This window comes from Siniperca chuatsi, linkage group LG3, assembly GCF_020085105.1.
Source record: "Siniperca chuatsi isolate FFG_IHB_CAS linkage group LG3, ASM2008510v1, whole genome shotgun sequence".
Taxonomy (NCBI): Eukaryota; Metazoa; Chordata; class Actinopteri; order Centrarchiformes; family Sinipercidae; genus Siniperca; species Siniperca chuatsi.
Window position 1 is genome coordinate 10,640,911 of NC_058044.1, and position 23,582 is coordinate 10,664,492.

At 39.8% G+C, this 23,582-nt stretch overlaps 1 protein-coding gene across 11 annotated transcripts in view; it reads left to right on the plus strand.

Moving 5' to 3' along the window:
* The window catches only part of lrba (LPS responsive beige-like anchor protein), a 197,502-nt gene that overhangs the window by 84,557 nt on the left and 89,363 nt on the right, over positions 1 to 23,582 (plus strand). For 7 of the 11 annotated variants that reach the window (XM_044190067.1, XM_044190068.1, XM_044190069.1 and 4 more), the window contains exons 36-38: positions 8,527 to 8,693; positions 23,094 to 23,218; positions 23,531 to 23,545. In XM_044190067.1, coding sequence (XP_044046002.1) covers positions 8,527 to 8,693; positions 23,094 to 23,218; positions 23,531 to 23,545 — 307 coding nt within the window. The remainder of the gene's footprint in view (positions 1 to 8,526; positions 8,694 to 23,093; positions 23,219 to 23,530; positions 23,546 to 23,582) is intronic. The other 4 variants (XM_044190071.1, XM_044190077.1, XM_044190075.1 and 1 more) reach the window with 1 other exon arrangement.

Below are 23,582 nucleotides of genomic sequence, written 5' to 3' on the forward strand. Positions count from 1 at the left end.
AGTACAGACTTTTTTCTGTACCACGAAAAAATGTTAACCAAACATAATCTATCTGTCATGTTTCCTCCTGTGAGATCCACACTTAATTAAAGCTTGCTAAGCTCAGACAATAAAGTCCATTTGTAGCTTTAGGCCCATCGCACTAAGACTCCTTTGATAGAAATATTTAATAGTTTGACATTCCAGTCATTGAGAGCATAGAAGAGCTGATCCAATGACTACTTAAAACTTGTCCATCAAGTTTTAAGATCTGTCACAGCAAACCTAGAGGATAAATGTTTACTTTTCAAACATAACCCTGTGCTAATCGTGAACACACACGCAAAAACACAGACTTGCATACACACTGAAGTAGTTTGAGGCTGAAGATCATGCTTGGCACAGATCACTAACCAAACATTGTGTAGGGTTAATTTATCCCTCTGCCTCTCCGTCTAACTGCAGACTTGCCCCTGAAACATAACTTCTCCCCCTCCTCTTCCTACCAGTTCTCAGCACAAATGTTGCTATTCACGCATAGCTGCCGGGCCAACTCTATCCTGACCCATGGGCACCTTTCGTTGCCCCTTTCCCAGTCCAACTCTGCTAAACTCCCCTCCCCTCTGCTTTCTAGATCTCACCAAAATCATTTCCTGTCCTGCTGAGATCCTGTCCATTATACTCCCGCTGGGGGTGTATTTTGCCAGTGACAGGAATATGGCATTCACTCGTCTCTTCCATCCCTCCCTCCCTCATTTCTCAGGAACCTGCCAGCACTAAAAGCTGCAGACAGACCTGAGAGGTGCTGGCCTGAAGGGCTGACTGTGTGTAAACCCACCACCTCCACCCCCAAGCCTCAGCCCTCAGCCCCACTTTGCAGTAAAATGTGATGCTTTTTTAAGGTTCAGGGAAGGGTCTCTCTTACATTCAGGCAAAGTAAAATTCCTTAAGAGTGTTGAAAGTCAATCAGAGGGGTGAGGGCACAACTCAAAGATTTGTCTGTGATTGCTATGTTATGCTCTCTTTCTTGGATAGGTTGCTTTTCTGTGTAATTGGCATCCTGTTCTTGTGAACTCTTATTACTCACTCTGCTCTGAGTGTCAGTCATTCACACAGTATTGGTTGATGTACAGGTTGATGTAGCAGATATTTTTTATTCTACTACATACTCACTTTATGAAAAGGAGTACAATATTTATACTCTTGCAAACATGCATGCACAGTATGTCATGTTAGACAGCTGTCTTCATCTGACAAAAGAGCAGCACAAGTAAAAATGGCTCAGAGTATGTTGCCTGACTGGCAGACAGACAGACTTGGCAGCCAGTCTGCACACGACCGCTCCAAATGATCCTGCTCTGCCTCGGCCTCTTGCTGTGGCCGCAGGCCACACGCTCTCTGTGTAACCATGTCCCTACCCCTTCTCAAACGCATTCCTAACCTTTGATACAGTAGTTTGGCATTGTACGTAACAGACTGACTGTCCCAAACTCTCCAAATCTAATTGATTGCTTTGCTTTTTTGTTGTTGCAAGTCTTGTTTCTGTGGGGTTTTTTTTGTATATTCTCTTTCTGTATTACCACATTTCTTCTAGCTGAATCTTCTGTACAAAGGTTACTAAAAAACAAAACATTTATACCCTTAAAATGTGTACTTCATGCCTAGATAACAAGAATTGGACATACGAATAAGCTATTTAACTGACAAAATTGAAGTCTTATTCTTACAAAAGCCTTTAGTAAGTGTACAGTTATTTGTCTGATTACCAGCGTGCATGAAAGCATGACATGAATAGTCTTTGATGCATGGGTAAGAGTGCAAATGACAAACAAGGATGAGGTATCTGCTGTTTTGTTGTTGTTGTTCTACGAGCTCTTCTTATCCACCCTGCTTTCTACAGTAATTTTTGTAATAAATATAATACAGGCCTATTTTAGTACAATACTGTGTACAGTGTAAGAGGGTCAGGGTTTGTTACATTTCCAAATGAAGCAGCACTATCAGTTGCATGCACTGTCATTCAATTGACTGCAAAAATACAAGTAATGGAAAGCTATAACTTTCCATTACTTGTATTTTCGTGCTGTCATTTGAAACTTACTCTACCTTGCAATCTTCCTTAATCAGATACCCACCATAGCTCATCCCAAACTATGTTTCACAATTGAATTCCCCACTTAAATGCAGTTGCTCCTCAGTGACCTCTGAGAAGAAGTGAACCCGTGATAAGTCTTGCTCTGATATTGCTGTATTGATTTTTGCCTCCATACAAGCTTTGCTTGAGCCTGCTCGAGCCAACGGTTTCATTTTGCACTGCCACAATAAAAATAACAGGCCAATGAAACATCCCCCCTGAGGGCGGGGGTGGAGGGTTTTGAAATAATTTTCACCTATGTCCCAGTTTTTTAAAGTGTTGTTCCTCTGTATTGTGTTGCGATGACACTATAGGTTGGATATTGTTTTGTGAGTAATAAACCTAAAAATAGGCCTCCAAAATGACTCATTTTGGATGTTATTGTGTTACACTGGAAGTGAGGAGATTTGCTAAGTCATGCAGCATCAATTGCCAGACCATAATCTGCTCCCTCCCTCACAATACTATTCTGCATGTAAGAGCTCTTGTTGTAGTTAAACAGCAACAACAAATGCCAACCAAGGCATCAGAAAAAAGAATAATTCAATACATAAAAACTAATTTATGTTTGCTCTGTGTCAGAGTTCATATCCTTGTGAAGGCAGTGATAGAGGATTTAGATACCTGCTTGCCTTAGAGACATATGCTTTTTTTTCTCACACACACACTCACACTCTTCCTGGCTCTCTGTGGGACAGAATTGAGTTATGTTTGGCCCTGAGAGTAAGTTATTACAGTGGGCTTAGGGTGAAACAGATGAAGATAACTAGGGGGAAATCCAATTACCTTTTAGGGTTCTCTATCTAAAAGGATCCTTAATGTGAAGGAGATCTGCAGATGGGATGCTGCTGCCCAGCACAGCAAGTGATTGACTCTGATATCTTCCAGAGGGACAGGAAGGAGAGGGAGCCCAAGAGATAGAAAGGAGGAGAGAGAAATCGAACTCCCTCTTTTTATGGGGCTGTTCATTAGGAATGAAATGTGGTGGGCTCAGGGGCACAAGGGCAGATAAGAAGGTCCAGATAGGGAAGAGTGAGCAAGACCCAAGTCATTTCTATTCTTTCTTACCCTTCCCTTCTGCTCAATCTTTTTCTTTTTTTTATATACCCCCTTGATTCATCCTCTGCTGTTATATGGAGTAATTGAATTGACTGTCTGAGAGATCCTGTGAAAGCCAGACGATAGCAGCTAATTAGTGCTTGGCGTCATTGTCTTCCCTCTGCTGAGCTTGTAAAACGATCTGATTCCTTCTCCCCACGTTAATGACATTAACATTGAGCTGCTGCCCATTATGTTTTAGTATCATAGCACTACTCTCTAGAGCTGAGCATCACAGAGAGAGGCAGGGCAAGTATGTACTGTAAAGGCTTTAGTTGGGTCCAGAACTGATCTAACTTAAGCTATTATAGTACATCCCAATTTAAATATAACCAGCAGGCAGGGTCAGTTCACTGATTCTACAAACCCCACGCTTTTGTAACAATAACTTTTATTGTTAAAGCAGAAGCAATCTGCTGAACACAGGTTACTCAAACACACACGGGAAGAGCCAGAGAACCACAACTCCCAAAGGCTATTTACACCACATCATTCACACAACTCAGACTGATAGCTGCCACCAACTGAAGCTTGCTGTCATGTAGTTGTCGCAACTGTAATGTCGTATGTCAGTAGGGCTGGTTGCTTAGACACTTCATTATGGGCAGAACAGCTGTCAAGAGAATGAGAGAAAAAAACAGGAACATGTCTGTATTTGTGATAGCATTGTTGCACAACCATCAAGACTTGAGTGAGAAATTTCATATAGTGGTGAGACAAAAACGCCTCAAGACCGGACAGCAGTAGATCTCATAATACATAATGCTGACTTTATTGTCAAAATGTATAGCAAGTTGGCATCTTTCGGCATTGCTTTCTCTCTTCTTGGAAGATACTTATTTTTTTACTGTACAACATGGACTCTTTCGCTCAAGACACCAGGAGATAGGATGAGAGAAGTGGGGTACAGAAGATGGTTGGGGAACAGTACTCTCAGTCCCGCTGACTTGTCTGCGTAATGAAGTCCCCAGGTACCTCCGCCACAGCTGCCATCATAATGTGTGACCAGCTAACCCCGAAATACGACTTTACTCCACAGTTTCTTTTGTCCCTTTAATCAGTGAGAGAATGTTCTCTTGGTTTCCTTTTTTCCTTTGAGCAGCTGAAGGTTAAAGTCTCGATGTTACAACAATGTTTCTAGCTGATGCAGAGCTGTGGCAGTGTGTTGTGTTATGTGGCTTTTTATTAAGGAGAAAATTAAGTCTGTTTGCTGCTTGAATTTCATATTTTCACATAGAAATTTGTTTTCAACCTGAGCTTAGTGCCACTACCCTGTATTCATGATTTCAGGCAACGGCCAATCCAGAGGACATATTTTTCATCTTGTCGTGTCGTTCCTTCATTTGACTATTTTTCACCTCCAGACGACAGTTTAACACTTATGATTTTTCACGTGGCATGACCTTGAAGCTGAGTTGGAGTCATCGTAAAAAGATGGCAGCAATGTAGACTGATGTAGCGAGAGGAGGATGCGGTTTTGCAGAGAAAAGAGGTTTCTGGGTAGAAGAGATGAAGAGGCTGCCAGCTGAGCATGGTGACCAGTCCATTAAAGATCAGCCACAGACATTGTGGAGGAGCAGGGGGGGAGGAGGAGGAGAGAGATACTTTGATAAGTGTTGCGCCTGCGTTAACCTTGGTAACTGCTAGCAATGGGCCGGTGCCGGCAGCAAGGATCTGTTTCAACTGGATTAGATTTTTTTTTTCCTTCTGTGCTTCCAAGAGAAGAAAAAAAAAAAAAATCAATACTTGGAAGCACGGCATGACAGGGGCATCATTTCAGAATTGAAGTGGCTGTCAGGCATTGTCATTTGGTGACTTTTGTTCGCCATTGTACTTTTAAGCCCTCATTTTTCTCCCCCTCCTCCTCCTTTCACTCGTTTCTTCCCTAGCCCATTGTCTGAATTCCCCTGGTGACATTTTATGTTGCAATTTGAAAACTCGAGGGCAAGAGATCAAGTTCAAGAGAATCTCTTTGAAACCAATTGGTGGACTGGTTCAGCATCTACTTTTGTTTAGAGACCCCCATCCTCCTTTCTCATTTCATCCTCTTGTCTCCCTAGACCTCCATTGTGTTCCAGGAGGAATTTATTTGTAGTATATTTGCATTCTCTGATATCAGACAAGGACAAGCCTGATGTCTCGCCTTCCTCTGGACAGTTTCTCTGCCCGTTGGTAAATGAAACCCTCTGGGAGTGCTTGTCGACGGATGTGAGAAATTGGAGATTCTCGCAGAGCGATAGCTCAGCCTTGGAAAGAGTGTAGCCCTGATGTGCCACCAATGTCAAGAGATTGCAAATCAAGTGCTTTAATAACATCTCTGCTGGTTTTGTTTCTTCCTCCTGTTCTCCGAGAGAACCTTGAGACCCTGGTTTTGTCAGTCGCCGTGTTGAAGGCTCACTGTGGCACGGCAACACCACAAGACCTTTCTCTGTCACTCTAATTGATAAACATAGGGCTGATATCTTGTAATGAGCCTCCGTTCTCCAGCCTATTATACTGGTTAACCTGCTCAACCCAGCGAGGGAGAGGAGGTGGGGAGCCAAGGCATCATCTGACAACAACTACAGCATTTAGATAAGGCTGACACTGTTACAACACCACCACTGTGAAACTCATCTCCTTGTTTCCTCTGCTTATTATTTGTAGGATCAGCACAGCAAAAACATGAGCGAGTGGCAGTGATAACCACAACAACAATTGTTAGAAACACAAAGCTGATGTGTGTGATTATTCTCTGGTTCAAAAGGAGGTTCAGTAATGTTATTAAGATGCTTGTGTTTCAAAGCCTTTTCTCTTTATGTGTGTATTGCCATTTTCTACCATTATGTGATTTTTAGAGATGATTACTGTTCTTTCCACTCCCCAGTCACTTCCCTAGCAGCCTATTTCCTCCCCAAACTCCAACACACATCCGTAGTTATTTATTTGAACTGTTGATGAATTGTGGGAGACATGACTCAGTGTAATTGACTCGATTAATGCCAGCCATTATCATTTCGTCTTCACCAAGCTGTCTACCCCGGTAGAGCAGGCGCTCACGCCGGCCGACCCTGTCAGCCAGGCCATGTAATGGAAGGTGCTGCCCATGATTACAGTGTCTCAAGTCATAACGGTCTCACTGCCAGCAAGTTGTGCCTTGGTGGCTGTCTGGGTAGCAAGCTAACAAAGCATAGTCTGCCGTCCCTTTCCTTCAGCTGCACTCTTTTAACATGGTGAATGGAAGTGCTTGTCTCTGAGCGTGTCTTTTTATGGTTGTTTTCTTGCTTCAGTCACTCCAAAAGAAGTATGTTTCTAATTGCAAATGGGAACAGATACTTTTAATTTATACTTGTTTCCTCAACATTCCTTGAAAGGAAAGAGAGAACAATTTGTTTAAAAATACCCAATACCATTTTTAGTTTCTGCCTTTTATGCTGTCTGTGGACCTGGATGGAAGTGAATGCAGAATGGTGCCAACTGGGATATTTAGTTATTCGCTTTAACTTTCATAATAACATAACATAATAAGTCCTTCATAATACCATGGCATATTCTCTGACTTCACATCAACGGAATGACCCCCGGAATTAACAGTGACTTGTCTTTTCCACTTACAAACAAACCCAACTTTGGGTTTTAATGGCACTACTTATGTGTTCAGCTTTTTTGGTTGTTATTTTAGGGGTGAGTCTGTGAATTTGGCCTTTTCTCCTGTAGTCGACTTTGGCTTAGGATATGAGAAAAGTCCATTACAGCATGGAGGGTTTGGGTGTTTGGGCAGGCTCAACACACAGGTGATGAAGTGTTTGTTTATGGTTATGAGTTTGAACCCAGCACTGTTGATTAGTACTGCAGACTTTACATGTCTCAGACAGGGGCAGATGGAAATGGACTCTTTATAGGCGTGCTACTTATATCAGTTTAAAGGACGGAAATCCACATAAACATTTATTTGGAGGAAATGGATTATTTCTATAATCATGTATAAAATGTTTTGGGAAGTGTTGTCCCAAATTAACATATTGTTTTCTGTTTAAAATATAACATACAATGTCTTGTGCAATTATTTGATGCTGAGCGTAACTGTAGAATTGTAGCATTTTAAACACACATTTTAGTCCCTTTCTTTGGTCCAGCTTTTTGCTGGTCCCAATCCCTGCTTGCCTTCAGTGCCCCTGATCAAGATTAATGGACATGCAACACACACACATACTCACACACAGCAAAGCAAAGCATTCTCTGGTTGAAAATTTTAAACAATTCCTTTTCCGTTCTCCCTTTATTTTGCTGTTTCCCATGTTATCATGCTGGAAGGTCAAGGCCCACTTTAATGCCACACAAAGAGACATAGATTGATAATTAAGGCCCAGCAGCCTGCAGAAAAGCCCCTCTAATGTGATTTATACCTATAGATTTTCTGTCACATATGAAATGTTGTTGTTCAAATTGAAGAGGAGGACCCATTATAAAGCGCTTTACTGGTAACTTTGGGCAAGCAGGTTGCATTTGTTCAGCCATGCATTTGGGTTTATATATTACTGTATGACTGTACCAATGGGTTAGTTTAAGGTTAATTTGATAAGAAGAGTATTATACAACTGAAGCAGGATTAATAATTGAATGAGCTTTTGTGCTTAATACTGCAGCCATTTGCTTTAGTTGCTGTCCTTATAGCATGCAGAATAAAATATAAATGCACCATTGCAAGCCTGATGAACTGTATGGGTAGCTGTACTCTACACAGCACGTTTCCCCCCGTCCCTTTCCTTATGCTCACCTCAAATTAGAATATAACTTTGAAACAATTCTTTAAAAGTTTTCCCTGAGTGCAACATGAGTTTGAAATTGATTCTGAAACAGAGATTGGAAATCAAAACACTGTTTCGAATTATAGCTTTTCAGAAGGTGTTTTACTTTTACCATCGCTGCAGAGTTCAAAGGCCCATTATGATAACAAATTCCGACAGAGAAAAATGTCCTCCCTGTGCATTGTGGGTATCGTATGATTTGGGGTGCCGGAGGGCATTAGTAAATATGTGTCCACTATTATTAATCAACATGACATGAGGACAGAAATGACCCTATGCTTTTCATTTGGTTCTACTCAGAGTAGAGTTTCTATATGTGAAAACACTGTTGTGCTAGTGTTTGTATTGTTCCTTCCTATAGACCTGTTATTATAAATGTTATTTACAAGATGCTAACACATTTTATGATTTTATATAATGTATAATTCATTTTTTTGGCACATTTGTGCATATGATTGCACAAATGTGCACACTTGTGATACCTTCACTTGCAGAATGTATAATTAGTTTTTTCTCTTTCCTTCGCAGTCTTTCTGTGCTCAGTACGCAGCGGAGAAGCGAGATGAGGAGAAAATGTGTGACCATCTGATCCGAGCAGCCAAGTACCGCGACCATGTGACAGCCACACAGCTCATCCAGAAGATAGTCAACATCCTGACTGACAAACATGGAGCCTGGGGAAGCTCTTCCATAAGGTAAAACAAAACCTGTCTAAAAACGAGGCTAAAACAGAACTTGATAACCGTCCTCATTCTGGTAGTTTTTACATAATTAAGTTGTCATTTAACTTTCAAGTAAGATGGTTATTAGACTTTATCTTGTAAAATATTTTAGAATGTATTGTAAATGGGGGGGGGGCGACGACGACAATCCTTTGATTCTATATTTTTTCAGTTATGTTTTGTTCCCTACATGCCAGGATATTTTCGAGACAGTAAGTGACAGTGTGACTTAAGTGAAGCATTGTATAGAAAAGCCTTTAATCAAGAGGATGCCCCTGTTTTGTTTTTTTATGAACCGTGTTCATAGCTTGTAATTTTATCAGCCTTGAAAATTATTCAAACCACTGTAATGGTTTTAATCTCATCATAATCTTTCTCATCCCCCAATACTCATGACTTTGATTAAATTAGATTTGCAAAGGTGAAAATGTCAGCTGTGGGTTGAATGATGCATTGACTCGGGAGAGAGATGAAAGCCATTTAAACAGCTCCGCTCCCATTAAGAACAGAGGGCACCCTATCCTCTGTGTTTGTTTCGCCAAATAGGCAGCAGAATCCATTGCAGCTATTCCCTAATGATGGTTGTTTGTGCAGGTAGTGTGTAATAGTGAGCTGGAGAGACGGCCGCTGGCTCACGCTTGTTAGGCTGAACCAACTCTCCAGAGACTCGTCTGGCGAGGGTTAGTTTGCTATTGGATCAGCAGTCTATATCTGGCTGCCTTTGTTTTCCTTTTCTATTTTTTTGTTTTATATCAGGATGTGGTGTGTTATTTGTCATGTTTTTCTTTCCTTGATCCTATCTCCCTCTCTTTGCTCCTCCTTCCATCTCTTTCTTTCTATTAGTCTCCATGTGTACTCACACAAGGCTATGCTATTTACTATGGAGATTGTGTTCTACGCCTGGCCAGAAAAGTCCACCATTACTGGTCCTTTATGCTGTTGTGCTATTGATGGTTTTCCTAATGGCTGCCGATGGGCGCAGGGAGCCATTGGCACTGGGCCTTGGAGTGCAGCACTCTTTTAATAAATCACAATCAGTCCTGTGCCATTACATCAATATTTTTGGTCAATTACTGTGAAGGTCAGGTGGTACAGCTTCGCATCAGAGCCCGTGTTATGCGGGCATAGGAGAAACATCTGGTGCTGCAAACCCCAGAAAAAGAACAAGGAAAAGGAAAAGATGGACACAGGAAAAAAAAAAAGTCACAAGCACACCTGCATACCTGCAGGCATCGTAATATAGGATGTGTTCTTTCCCTAATTCCACACATACACAAAAGGTTGTCGGTTTCATTGTGTGTATCCGTCCTTACCCTCCTGTTCATATTTACAGGCAGCACACGTTGCTACGTACACACAATGAAACCGACAACCTTTTTCCAGCTGTGAAAATGAAATCCAGGAACACAAAGACAATACGCTGCTATGATTACGACCTTTTGTTGCTTGGGTGTAAAATCCAAGCCTGCCTGCTCACACGCCATAAAAACGTATTCCCCAAAGTTTCCATTCAATAAAGAGTCTGAAAATGAAAATATTATTTTCTCACAAGCTGATGGGAATTGTTGTTTCCTCACGGCAGGCATCTAATATCTTCTGACATAGTGTGACCCGCCTGAATGCAATTTGTGTCTTAATATCCAGCTTACGGCGGCCCTGGCCTCTGGAGAAAAGAAGTGTTAGGTGATTTTCCCTTTTCCATTCCCCTGCTTCGCCTTTCCTCTGTCTGCGGTTCTCTTGCTCTCCTCCACTCTCTTCGTCACAACATACAGTTTCTTTTCTCCTTTTCTCTCACTTCTTGTCCTTTGCTCTTTTTTGTTTCACGATCTACTGCAGTTGTATCACTGGGCGTCCAGGGAGGATTCCTTCCACCTGACAGAGGCAGTATCTATCGTTTTTGTGCCCTTGTCTGTCATCTAGTGTCAAGACATAGACAGATCTAAAGCCAGACAGATAGGTCGACTACCTGTTCATCCATACATTTCTGTCCCAGTGCCTTGAGACTCAGGTGTACAACATGTCAGCCTGCTGTCTTTTTAAGAGAAGAAAAAAAGTAAATGAACAGCTAGCAAGATAGCCACAAATGAAACAATTGGCAGATGTCAGAGTTTTTTTTTCTCCTGTCTTTGAGCTTGGGTCCACTGAGCATCCAGACTGCTGTGGTGTTTATTTGGGTCAGGAATCATCTTTCATGTATATGACACCTAGACAAAGTCGACGGACAGAGAGGGGAGATGAGGGCAGATGATGGAGAACTGGCCAACTCAGTCTCTGGGGACACGCACTACTCTCCTATTTTTCCCCTCTCATACCTTCTCTTTATTGCATTCTAATAGGCTGACTAATGTACCATGGAAATTCACTCTGGATGCAGGAAGCAGGGGAAGTAAAAGGAAGGTGCCTGCAGCTGAAAAAGGTTGATGTGTGATGTAGAAGCAGTGTGCACACTTTTATCCAGAGCTGCTGTTGACAATCTACTGATGTAGCCTAGTCTTTTTGAGGCAAATGGGAACATTATTCAAGATGCAGGTTTAGTTATATACTCCCTGTACTTTTTCCTGTTAAGGCTACATAAACATCCTTTTTATTCCTGGTTTATTCTGACAATTCTCACCTACAGCTAGTCCCCCCCAAAACACACACACCTCGAGCACCAACTCCTCTACCTCTGCTCCTCCTCCCTCATATAAGCAACTCATTTTCTGCAGCACCACTGCTCTAATGGACGCCCTTAGGCTAGAGGCTTCCCAGCCAAGGGACATCTATCTTTTGGCATGTCACACTCCCGCCTGGCAAAAAATCTTTGTGATGTGCACTCCAATTTTTCTTCAGTAAATCAAATCATCCTTCCTTCAGAAAGACGAATGCTTTAGGGTTGGAGTGTTATAGAGAAAATCAATGCCGGCAAAATTGAAACAGTATGCCCCCATATTGATCGGCCTTGTGAGATCGAAAACGAACAGCTTTGTAACTGTTCTGCTGGACAGTTAGCTGACCTGTAATGGACAAACTATTGATATTAGCATTACTATTTTATCTTGTGCAATGTCATTTCGCCAGTGCACTATTGAGGGAAAGAAACCAGAGCAGAACGTTTACAGTTAGAAAAGGTTTTTCCTTCTTATCCACTAATGATACAGAAGATGGTGTGAAATGGTATCTACACAATATGCTGAGGAGGATTTTGTCATACCACTTGAGTTTTTTGTTTTTTTGGTTCTAAAATATTATTTACAAAATATCCCCATTAGATATACAGCATTGTATGTGATGCATAAACAGTAAGTGCTGAGTAAGTATTACTGTATGTACATTTTCTGTTGCCCATGAGGGCTGCACCTAACGACTGTTTTTATTATAAGTAGATCTTGATAATTTTTTACAATAATTGATTTATTGTTTAGGCTGTAAAATGTTATAGAATGCTTACTTGTTTTGTCTTACTAACAATTCAAAGCCCGAAACTATTTAATTAACAGCGATCCAAAACAGAAAAGCAGCAAGTAATCACATTTAGGAAGCTGGAGCCAGTGAGCATTTTTGCTTGATAATGATACAAACAATCAGTTTTCTAAATTGTTGTTAATTAATTTTCTGTCGATCGACTAATCGGTTAATCGACTAATTATTTCAGTTCTACAGGGAAGTATGTGATGCATAAGCAGAGTAAACACAGAGCATGTACTATATCCATTTTACAGTACCTACTCTGCTTCATACACTACTACTAACCTGTGCTTCCCATTACTGCTGCAACTAACGATTAATGATCCTTGATCTTTTATGATTAAGGATTTATCCTGTCAGAAAATTGTGAATTGTCATAATTTCACAGAGCCCAACATGAGATCTTTAACTTACTTTTTAAATCCAACCAACTTGCCAAAGCGCAAAAGTAATCAATTTCAGGGATACAAAACATAGAAAAACAAAATCCTCACGTTTTAAAACCTGGAACCAGCAAGTGTTTGGTGTCATTTTTCATGACTTAAACGATTAATCCATTTTCAAATTAGTTGTTAAAGCCCTAAAAGCTTGGTTTCAAACCTCAGGTATTTCTCTATAAAATTAAATATTCCTGACTAAATAAGCTACAATCAAAGTTATCTAATCGGCTTAATTAAGACTGTATTGATGTGGTTTGATCATATTTGATTGACAGTGGCATCAAACATAAGAAAACAACTGTAATCAGATTCAGATATTCCTAAATTCTGATTGGTGCACTGAAATATGTGACATCACTTTTTCCAACTTAGCTGCACAGACTTTGAACGACTAAGAATACCACAGACAAAAACACAAATACAGGAATCTCTAAATTGAAGTAATTAAGAAGTTGAGTAAATAGGTTTTCAGAACCTTAATTGGCTTTTTATTATTGAATCAGCCATATAATAGCAGCACTACTGCTCATTGTCCTGTAGTCAAAACAGGCCTTGTTAGTTTTTCCCCACTCGATGAGCCTCCTCATCTGGATTGCAACTGTATCACCCTCCCAAGTAATCAATTAATTATGCTCTGAACAATACCATGGACTTATGCTTACTACAGTGAGGATACTATAGTATTTTAAAAAAAAAAAAAGATTGTATGAGAAACTGAGGCAGCCAGATTCATCTCTACTTGTATGCCTTCATTCCAGACTTAAATCACAATTATGATACATAATACTGAGTGTAATGCATGTGTTAAAGCTGAGGTCTGCACAATGTCTGCGCTGCCCTGCGTGTATGTTTTATGTACACACTGTACATTAGGGCTGCGCTGGTACTGGGCACGCAGAGCTGAAAAAGGAAATGGGACTCCAGTACGTCAGTGGAGATTATAGCCATAGGAAACAAGAACATAACTGTTTAGAGTACACTGACTCTTGGAAATGCATGACTCGAGAGGGACTGAAAGACAGAGAAAAAGAGTGGGAGATGGATGGAACAGAGGATGAGAGAGAGATATTTGTTACTGAAGCATCAAAAGTTGAGATGGAGACAAAGACAAGACAGGGACATTTTTCCCACATTCCTTTAGCTACAGTATATAGTAAACCATAGTGATGAGTGATTGCACAAATCTTTATGTAAAAGGTTGAGAGCGTGTCTTGTTTGCTGGATGGAAAACTCTGCAGCTGCTGACTTTTCTGACCATCAGATTGCCTTTGTTGTATTTGGAAGTAGAATAAACACTGTAGCTGGATCTCCAATCTTTTGTGATTCAGATTTATACACCAGATTTTCCAATTGGAATCATTTCTGCACTCTATACCTTTCTACAGAGTATTCTAATATTTGTAGCTAATCCTTTTGTTTCACCAAAATTAAGCCAGGATTGCTGTTAAGTAGCATCTACAGTATAGATAATCTCTTCTTTACATTGGGAAAAGTCCATTTTCATTTGTAAAGTACTTAACTGCTCTTTTTTTAACTGATAATGGCTTTTGGTTTGCTTATAAATACTTGCAGTCTAAACACAAACGTGACCCGATGTTCTGTGCAGAGGCAGCTGTAGCAGTCAGCAGCTCCAGTCTCATCCGAGGCAGAGACAGTTGTTTCTTTTCGTCCAGGTCCCGACTACTTCAAAACCAATTAGCTGCGGCTCGAGTTGTGGTCATCCATCTGCCTTCATACAGTCATAAACATATAGCATAAACATACTACAAGAAGCAGTGCGAGTCTGCCTTCAGGTATGTTCATCTTTGTAAACGAGACTCTTTGATTTTTGTGATACAAAATCCTTAAACGGGTTTAACGTGAAACCCTCCACCTCATTAATCATGCACAGTGACATGTGTCTGGGACAGAAACGTTGTGACGGGGACAAAAAGGACGTTCCTTAAATCTCGGGGGAGACTGTTCAAGTTTGACAGACTTGCATTCCATCAGTTTCATAAAATAACGTGCCACGAAGGCCCTACCGTGCAGTCTGGCTCATGGATATGAATTAGAATATAGCCTTAATGATAACATTTACCTCGAATGTATATACAGTACAGTGGCTCGGGCTGTAAGGAATAGTAACAAAGTGTCATGGTGGAACATATTAACAGCTGATGATGTCCATATGTTAGCATGGTTAAGTGTTGCAGTGTAGACCGAGACCTAAAAAATTACTCAGTGAATCATTTAAAATGACAACTGAAAGGCAAATGGTTAAGTTAAAACTGGTACTTTTAATCATTATTGTGGAAATGATTAAATTATTTCTATTATAAATTATAGATTTAGTTTTGATACCACCTGTCATGTTGCAAATGTGTTCATTTCAATTCATTTTAAACTGGATGTTATCACAATTAAGTATTTAAATTGGTGATCGTGGAATAATTGTTGTGAAGGCTTGGTTTACTTTTTTTCTTTTTTTAGTAGATCTGGTCAAGTTGTTGTTTACTTCTACCACTTGTAGTGGCAGAAGGTTGACATTTCGACCATTTATCGAACTTTTAGCTATCTTTTTTTGAATTCGAGGCATTCATCGCTGGTAATTTATTGGTTATTGTGACAGGATTACAAATTGGTGTGAGGCTGCTCTTAGTATATTTACTATTTGTGTGTTTTATTTTCCTCATTAAACACAAATATGTGAAATACATTTTATTTTTTTAACCAGATTTTTTTTTGCTTCAAATTAGCTGATCTGTTCTAAAAACCTTCCGCGTAGCCATAGCAGTTGCAGAAGTACCCTCTGGGGTACAGTATCCACTGTTGTGAACCGGGCTACTTATACATGCACAGTGATAGGTTGCTTCAGTGTGTCACTGAAACTGGAGGTGAGAATCAACAAGAGGTTTTCAGTTTAACCAATTTATCCTAACCCATTTACATCTTTTAGATCCTCTTCTTAGTTTTCACTGCATCAGTTTTGAACGTCCTCTTCCTGGCAGCTCAGAAATGTAATGGAATCCTTGTTATGAAGTATGAAAGAAGGCCGCCATCCCAGAAAGACCAATTACACCATCCTACCTCGCTGCTCACAGCCCAGTGTGACTCTGTAGCAACTCTCAGATTTATGAGTTTCATATACCCTTAAGAAAGTATATGGCCTTGGTGGAGCAAGGTCATGATAAAAGGGTGCTGATCAATATCTGAATGAAAAACCATTTGGGAAGTTTTTAGGGCTTTTTCTCCTTTCTCTCTGGATGCAATATCTGCACAGTATCGATTGTCCAGGACCAGTAGTTAGTCAAAGGCTATCTCCTTTGACTAACCCCTTTGCAGCGTGTCAGCCCCCCCCCCCCCTTTCACCGTGATAGATTGGTATGCTTCCAGCCATTGTAATTACACCATGGGACCAGCAGGTCATTTATTTTGCTACTTTCTCCATTTGCCAAAAATCCGCCTTTATCTTTAGAATCCAGCACTTTCTTGTGCAGCCAAAGCAGGAAAAAGGCCACATAAAATACCAATGTCCCCGGTATAGAGGGTGGAAGACTGAGGATGATCCTTTACTCATAGATCTTCAGCTTGTATTCTTGCTGAAGATTTACTTTACACCCCCATCCCTCTGGCTGAGTTCAAGTTCAGCACCACCCTAAGAGGATAAGACCAGGGGAGTTCAATGTGTGTAAGCTTTGTGATGTTAAAACAGATAGAGCTTTTTATTCATTCTGGAGTGATTTTGTGTTAGAGCAGTTGCAACTCATAACAATTTATAGATAAACACACTAAGTAGGGGAGAGATTTTATTAATAGAAAACTGAATTGGAATAGGAACAAAAAACAGTCATCACAATATGTGCTATTCTATAGAAAGTCTATTTATACAATAAGCAGTGCAAAACCGTATGCTCAAGCTAAAATTCTGGCTCTGAGGTACAGTAAAATGTCAGATGTTGATGAGATGTGAAGCAATATGAAACTACACAAAACTTCCACTATGAACAACATAATAAATCATTGACAAAAATGTAGTATTTAAAATTCAAGACAGAGACTTTTATCAGGGGTGATGCTTTCTGTTTTTTCTTTTAGATTATTTTCTCGAATGGAGCGATAACTATATGGCCATTATAGTTAGTCAGACTTCTGTTTATATCATCATCTCAATCACCTTGCAATGGAATTGCTGCACTTGACACACACACAAACAGGCACGTACACTGTGCTATAAGTGCTGTATAATGGGCACAGCCGTATGATGAGAGAGGGGAGGAGGTGCTCATGAATAGCAGACAGCTTTGCTAGATGAGATTGCCGAGTCTTGTAGTCCTGCATCACTCTGAAGCAGGACGCACAACAGACTAGTATACAGAGTTCAAGGGAAAGAGGACGATGGTTATTTGTTTGTTTAATCAAGTATCAGCAAACCCCTTAGTCTAAAAAGCAAGTTCAGTTTAATTTTTACCAATTTTGTGGAGTTTCAAAATCACAAACTAAACTGAAATTTATGATGTTTTACTTTTTAAAAATCTTAAAATTGTATCTTTCAAAATTAGTGTTTTTGTGAGATCCCTTGCTGGTTTTGGCGTTTTGAGGTGTAAGGTTAAACACGGTTTCATGTTTGTTTCATAAATGTGAACTTAAAGACAAAAAAAAAAAACCTTCCTCGGACTCATACTCTCAGCTGACCTTGAGCTTCTCTGCTGTGTTTTTCTTTTGGGGGGTGTTGGAAAATTAGGTATGTGTTCAGATTTGTCATACCATTCAAGATCAGCTCTGAAAGCTAGAGGTCAGAAGATTATTACAATGGGCCAGTAATGGCAGAATTATGCAACTCCGGTCCAGTGGATGCCCTCATTACCTCGCAGTAGTGGTGATAAATGGCCTTAAATGCATGTTGTCAAAATCACAGGAAAAATTTGACTCTTCATCAAAAATACAGATGGTACCACTTCAGCGATGTAGCATACGAAGTCTGTATATACTATTTATTATGTAGTTGATGTTTAGATAATTTTAACAAGGCAAACTGTGATGCTACTTTAACATTAAACAATAGAATTAAGTAGATGTTCTACAACATTTTTCATTTGATTAGAAAAAGATTTTTCACAACATGTTAAACATTCCTGTCTTTGGTCAATATTTACTACCTTACTAAACACAACCCTTTTGCTTTTATCTCCCATGAAATCTGATATAATTATTGTGTAATTGTCTGGCTTTTTGTTGGTGAATTTACACTGAGTGTAATTGCTGCTAATTGGAAGCTGCACACTAAGCTGGTGGTAATTAGGGCTCGATTTGCATTATTTCATTTGTCTGCACTGCATTGTGGGGAGGCTGAAGCCTTTTGGCTCCCACCCATGGGAGTACTTTGATCCTCACAAGCTGGTGATGTTGCAGAGATGCAATATCACTCCCTCTTTTTTTTTTCAGATCGCTTTTTGAAAGCTCTTGGATAAATTGGAGTTAATTGGGAGGAGTGGTAGGTGCTTATGTTGTCTTGGTAATGAGAGTGTGTGCACTCTTGTGTTAGCGGCAAATTCAGTGAAAAGGGAGTGTGATAAAAGCAAAGGATGTAAATGTACATGGACTGTGTTTCAGTGTGAGTGAATTCCTTGGCTCATATGTGAGATTAGATTTAGATTTTTAGTTTTGTTTTTTTTTCTCTCTAACCAAGTGTATACTCCTTCTTATTTTTTTTTTTTTTTTTTTTTTTTTTTTTTTACAAATTCTTCATCACAGATCTGATATAGTGTTGAATCACTTATTGCTAATGATATTTAAATGCATATTAAAAATAGACAAATTAAATGACTTGATCCTGTGATTAATAATAAGGATGGGCAAAATTACATGTGGACTGTCATTTAAGGGGATAAGATGGAAATGTTGCGGGGTCTGTGACCCTAACATTACCTCTGGTAAATCTTGTAAGCAACATTAGCTGGGGGGAATTAACATACACACGTAGATGGTCTCCTGTGAGCCTCATTGGAGTGGGAAGGATAAGCATTAATACACATGTAGAAAATCACTTCGGCAAGACTTAATCATGCCAAACAATTTCAGTGGAAAGGTATTTGGTCCTGTTTCATTTTAATTTGAGTCTGGAGATACCATTGAAGCGATCGCTGCCACAATTTGACAAAGAGCCAGTGCTCAAGCAACCAGTCCTCAACATGACAAATCCTCAATCTATTCCTGCCCTCTCGTTTCTTCTAAACACATGGTTTATGCAAATCAAAGCAAAATGATATTGCGGATAGCAGCAATGTTTGAGCAATTTGTGGGCTGCCAATAGGAACTGGCATTAATATAAAATAAGCAAGGAGAGAAATCTCTCCTGCATATGCAGGTCTCATTGACTGTACCCAAATTAATTTTGCAGAAAGGTTATGAATGACTGTTTGTGCCAAAGTGCAGTCGCTTGTAGTGATATATGAAAGCATATTCACTCTGCATGTCCTGCTTGCTATGATAAAGGTCGTGTTATTTACATAATATCAAATGCTTTGAAGATAAACCCATGCTAAAACAGTAATATTTTCTTTACCTCTCCATATTCACCCAAGGTAAATTCTATCTTTCCCAAAAAGTTGAATTCAAATGAAATAATATTAAATAGTCAGGAAGAAAACTGGATGCTTTTCTTGTTCTAATATACGTTTCTAATGTCAGTTTAAAAACAAAAGAAACTTTTTAAGACTGAAAATGGTGAAGAAACTGATGCATCTGTCTCTGGACAATCCCATCTGATTGAATCTTGATGGGTGGTGGCCGTCATACACAACTATGTAGAAACCCGTTAATCCCAATAATATATGATGATTAATATAGGTGACTTGGAAGAGGATTGTTTATTTTAGGGTTTCTTAATGCTAGATTAGTATTATATTTAGGATAAGATTAAACCTTAATACCCCCCTAGGGAAATTGGGTTGGTGCAGCAGGAAACTGTAATAGTCAATACAAAAAGGAAAGAAAAAATATTCAGACTAATGTGTAAGATTAATGTATAAAAAGAAAAAATATTTCTAAAGTCTTTTTAATTTGTTTGAAATTGTGATGTAGCATGTTGCTATCGGTATTATAGGCCTTATACAGTGTTGACTAGTGCTTTGAAAACACACTTATCAGCTGTCGTATCATACTGACATTTACCCATTCTTTCATTCAAATAAATGTGCCTCTTGCTTGTTATTTGGGTGAACAGCACCTGTGTGTCAGCGAATAGTTTATTGTCGAGGACATGGTTCACTTGGCCCTCCACTTTTCTAAATGCTGTTAGTTCCAAACAAGCATTTCATTAATCCTGAACCAGCTCTCATACTGAACACTTCTCACAATTAAACCATTTATTTTGTATGTCACCTAACCATGCCAGATCTACTTGGACGCCTGCTCTGTTTTGATGTAAATGGACAATTTAGTAGCGCAATTGAAATCTTAAAGAGCCTGCCAGTAAAATATCTCCTTGCAGCATGTTGATGGTTTGTGTTGAGTTTATTAAATTGAAGGCATAACTGTTTTGCTAACTGATTAGGGAGAAGGAGCATCAGGGCCACATAAAAGGAGAAACTTGAGCTCTCCCATTCGTCCTCTGTGTTGGTAAACTTCCTCAGATTTACAACTCCAGAGTCCTGAAGAGCATCCAAAAGATGTTTTAAAAAAAAAAAGAAAGAAAAGGAAAAAAAGGTAATTACTATTTACTACCCCACATAAAACTCTTCCGGACCCTGTTTCATCAGTAGCCAATGTGGTCTACATTAGAAAAGCTTGGTATGACACAACAAATTCTCCTTAATACACACAAACTCAGAGCTTGTGCATGTAAGGCTTGCAGTGATATATATTTAAGTTATGCTCAGATTTTCAAGAACACACACTCCCTGTGTCAGTCTCTCCCCCACTTTCATCATCAGACAACAGTCACTTCACGCTTAACGAGTGGGCCTTCCAGACACCTTTTATGACCAAACTAATTACTAATTACACAAGTGGTTGGCGTGAGCCACAGCACAACGCTGGCCCTTTTGTTATTTTAATTGTTGTTATTTTGAAGAATGGTGCTTCAGTAAATTCTGCCAAGGATGCCCTAGGAGGATGGATGAGCTCTGAATAATTTATCATCTTTGTTGAAACACACTCGGTGTGTGGTATGGGGGTTGCATAGCGCTGTACATCTCCATTCTGTCTCATTGGGGATTGATGACGAAATATCTTTCATCGTGCGTCCACCTCTTCTAGCACCCCATCATTAGGACTTCCATTGTCGCCTGTTCATGGTGCGCCCGATGAATATGACTGGCAGAGGTGGTCCCCCCATGCCTTGACTAATTACTCCAGCCAATGGTTCCCCTCCTGATGGATTAATGTGTATTGTGTGAATCGGACAGACCCCCCTCTTCCATGAGATGAGAGACGAGTGCGTCCTGATTCGGAGCTGTGCGCCATGCACAACCTTGATAATTATTTTCATAGATGAATACCATTGCAGGCAGGATGATGAAGTGGCTATTTGCGTTCAGAGACTATCACATGCAAACATGGAGCAGGGTCTTTGTCACTGGCGAGAAATCTGGTCCTGCACAGACCTGCGTCCCTTGTGTCTTTCCAACTTGCATTCTGCACACATACACACACACCCTGTCTCTCTCTCGGTTCACTGCTCTGAATATACAAAATCTATATTTCCATTTATGCCATTTTATACATTTCACAAACATCTTCTCATATTGTAGTTGTACTCAATGGCAATCTTCTATTCATTGAATTAAATGCATTCTGCATAGTGCTTTACATCCAGACTTAAGATATGAGCAGCAGCCACTCTCCACTCGTCATCCAGCCTTTTGCGACAGATTTTTTTTTTTGTCCAGATAAATCAAATAATTAATGGTTTTCATTAGCCAGGACATAGAGGGTTTTAAAGGACCGCTTGGAAATTGTATTTATTTTCTTGCGCAAAGCTCCTTTCCCTTTCAGAGGCCCCTGTGTGATCATTGGTGTTGGACTGAAGATTTGTGAGGAGCCCCCCGGCCAGAGCAGCGTTCAAGAGTAGATCCCATAAAGTATGCTGGGGTTCTCCCGTCATAGCTTATGCCACTGAAACCATAAACTGTGTCTTCCTACACCTTCACAGGATACACTGCAGCCACTTATGAATAACCTGGTCATGGTTTTGTTTTTATTCTTTTAGAAATATTTTGTATTGTTTAAACTTTGGTCTTTCTTGTCACATTAGTTTTGTCAAAAAAAATCTTGTTTCAGGATTATTGACACTTTAATTTTTTGGGGTTTTATTTTTTTGCATTTTTGCCTGGGGAATAGAAAACCATTGTGCACCTACATGGTTTGTAGGTAGCACATATCTAAATTTACTGTATGTTTCATGAGAGTGTAGATCCTGCTCGTCTCATTTTCACTTTTCACACAGCACAGCAGAATTAAAGACATTTACAGTATTTCATGGACCATGGTAAATTGTTGCAGTGGGTTTTAGGAACATGTAATGGTGGACAAAAACCAACAAAACTAACTACAAGACATGCCTAGACTATTAGTCTCACTGAAGACCCAAGTGCATGTTGTTTTTCCCTCTCCACCTGAGTTATTAATCATTAATACATGAGCTGTTTTTACATTTTAAAAAGTGGATTTTTGTGCTGCCAAATTTACACATGAACAGCTTTGTTGCGCACTAAAAACTTCTTCAAATTAAAAACTCTTTAAACTGGAAAAGAAAAAATTGCTCATGTAATGAGAACAATTATTTTCTAACACTTTGTTGAGCCTCCAAGCCATGGGTAATGAATATTTTAGATTATATTTTAATTAAATCACTTTCAAAAATAGAAGTGATATTTCATTATAGACAGGTACACTGTGTACATGCACAATGCTATGTGGCAGTTACTCCTCATTAAAAGTTAACACTTTCTTTTCCTTGAGAGCAAGATGATTTACTGACCAGGCCTGGTAAAGGGAGATGTAAATTGCAAAGAAAAATGGGTGCTGTAGACATTGATTAATATTTTTAATGCTTCACACCCCCTCCTCTGTGTTTGTAATGGCATTCTCCTTATCCTGCTAGCCATGAGTCCTGACAAGAGGTATCCTGCTGGGATTGAAATGAGCCTAGAAGGAAGCACGTGCCACAAAAGTGTGTGGGAAATGATCAAGCTGTCATTTGCTCATTCCACTGTGATCTACTTAGTGCTCAGTTCACCTTCTCAAAGTGAGGAGGAGGAGGAAAAAGAAAGCACAAAAAGGGAACACCTTATCTGAGATGGAGATACTGTCATTGTCAAGGACAGATTAACAATGATTTGAGGTCTAAGCGACTGTTTTTAAAGAGTGATTCTGAGGGTTAAAGAAAACACCAAACACAATGCTGGCTTTATGCACACTTGCTTGAACCGAGTGCTAATGCTGGGCTGCTATACCATGCTGGCTGGTAATTGCTAACACATGTGCTACCTCTGTCTCGTTGCAGCCGGCCGAGGGAGTTCTGGCGCCTGGACTACTGGGAGGACGATTTAAGGCGGCGACGTCGCTTCATCAGGAACCCCTCCGGATCCACTCACTCAGAGGCCACGCTCAAAGCCGCGGCTGAACACGGTCAGTGCCATCCACCAGTCCCTGCCTGTTGTTTGCCCTCCCTTTCTTACTCACATGGTGGTAGCACCAGGTACAAGGTAATAAAAATTAGTCTTCCAGTTGCAATAAAAGATTTATTGTACCACAAGACACAGTAAAATAGCACCCTCATTTGAATTTCACAAAGGTAATTTCATACCCTGCCACCCATTATGCAAAGCTGGACTAATAGTCAAACTGAGTGTTAGCATGCTTTACTCAGAAATTCGGTTTTGAACTGAGTGGCTATGAATAAGAAATATTGTTCATTCTTTTTTCTTCACTGCATAACAGCGGCTGATATCAGTGGTAAGTAACATGCTCCCTCTATATTTTTTCGCTTATT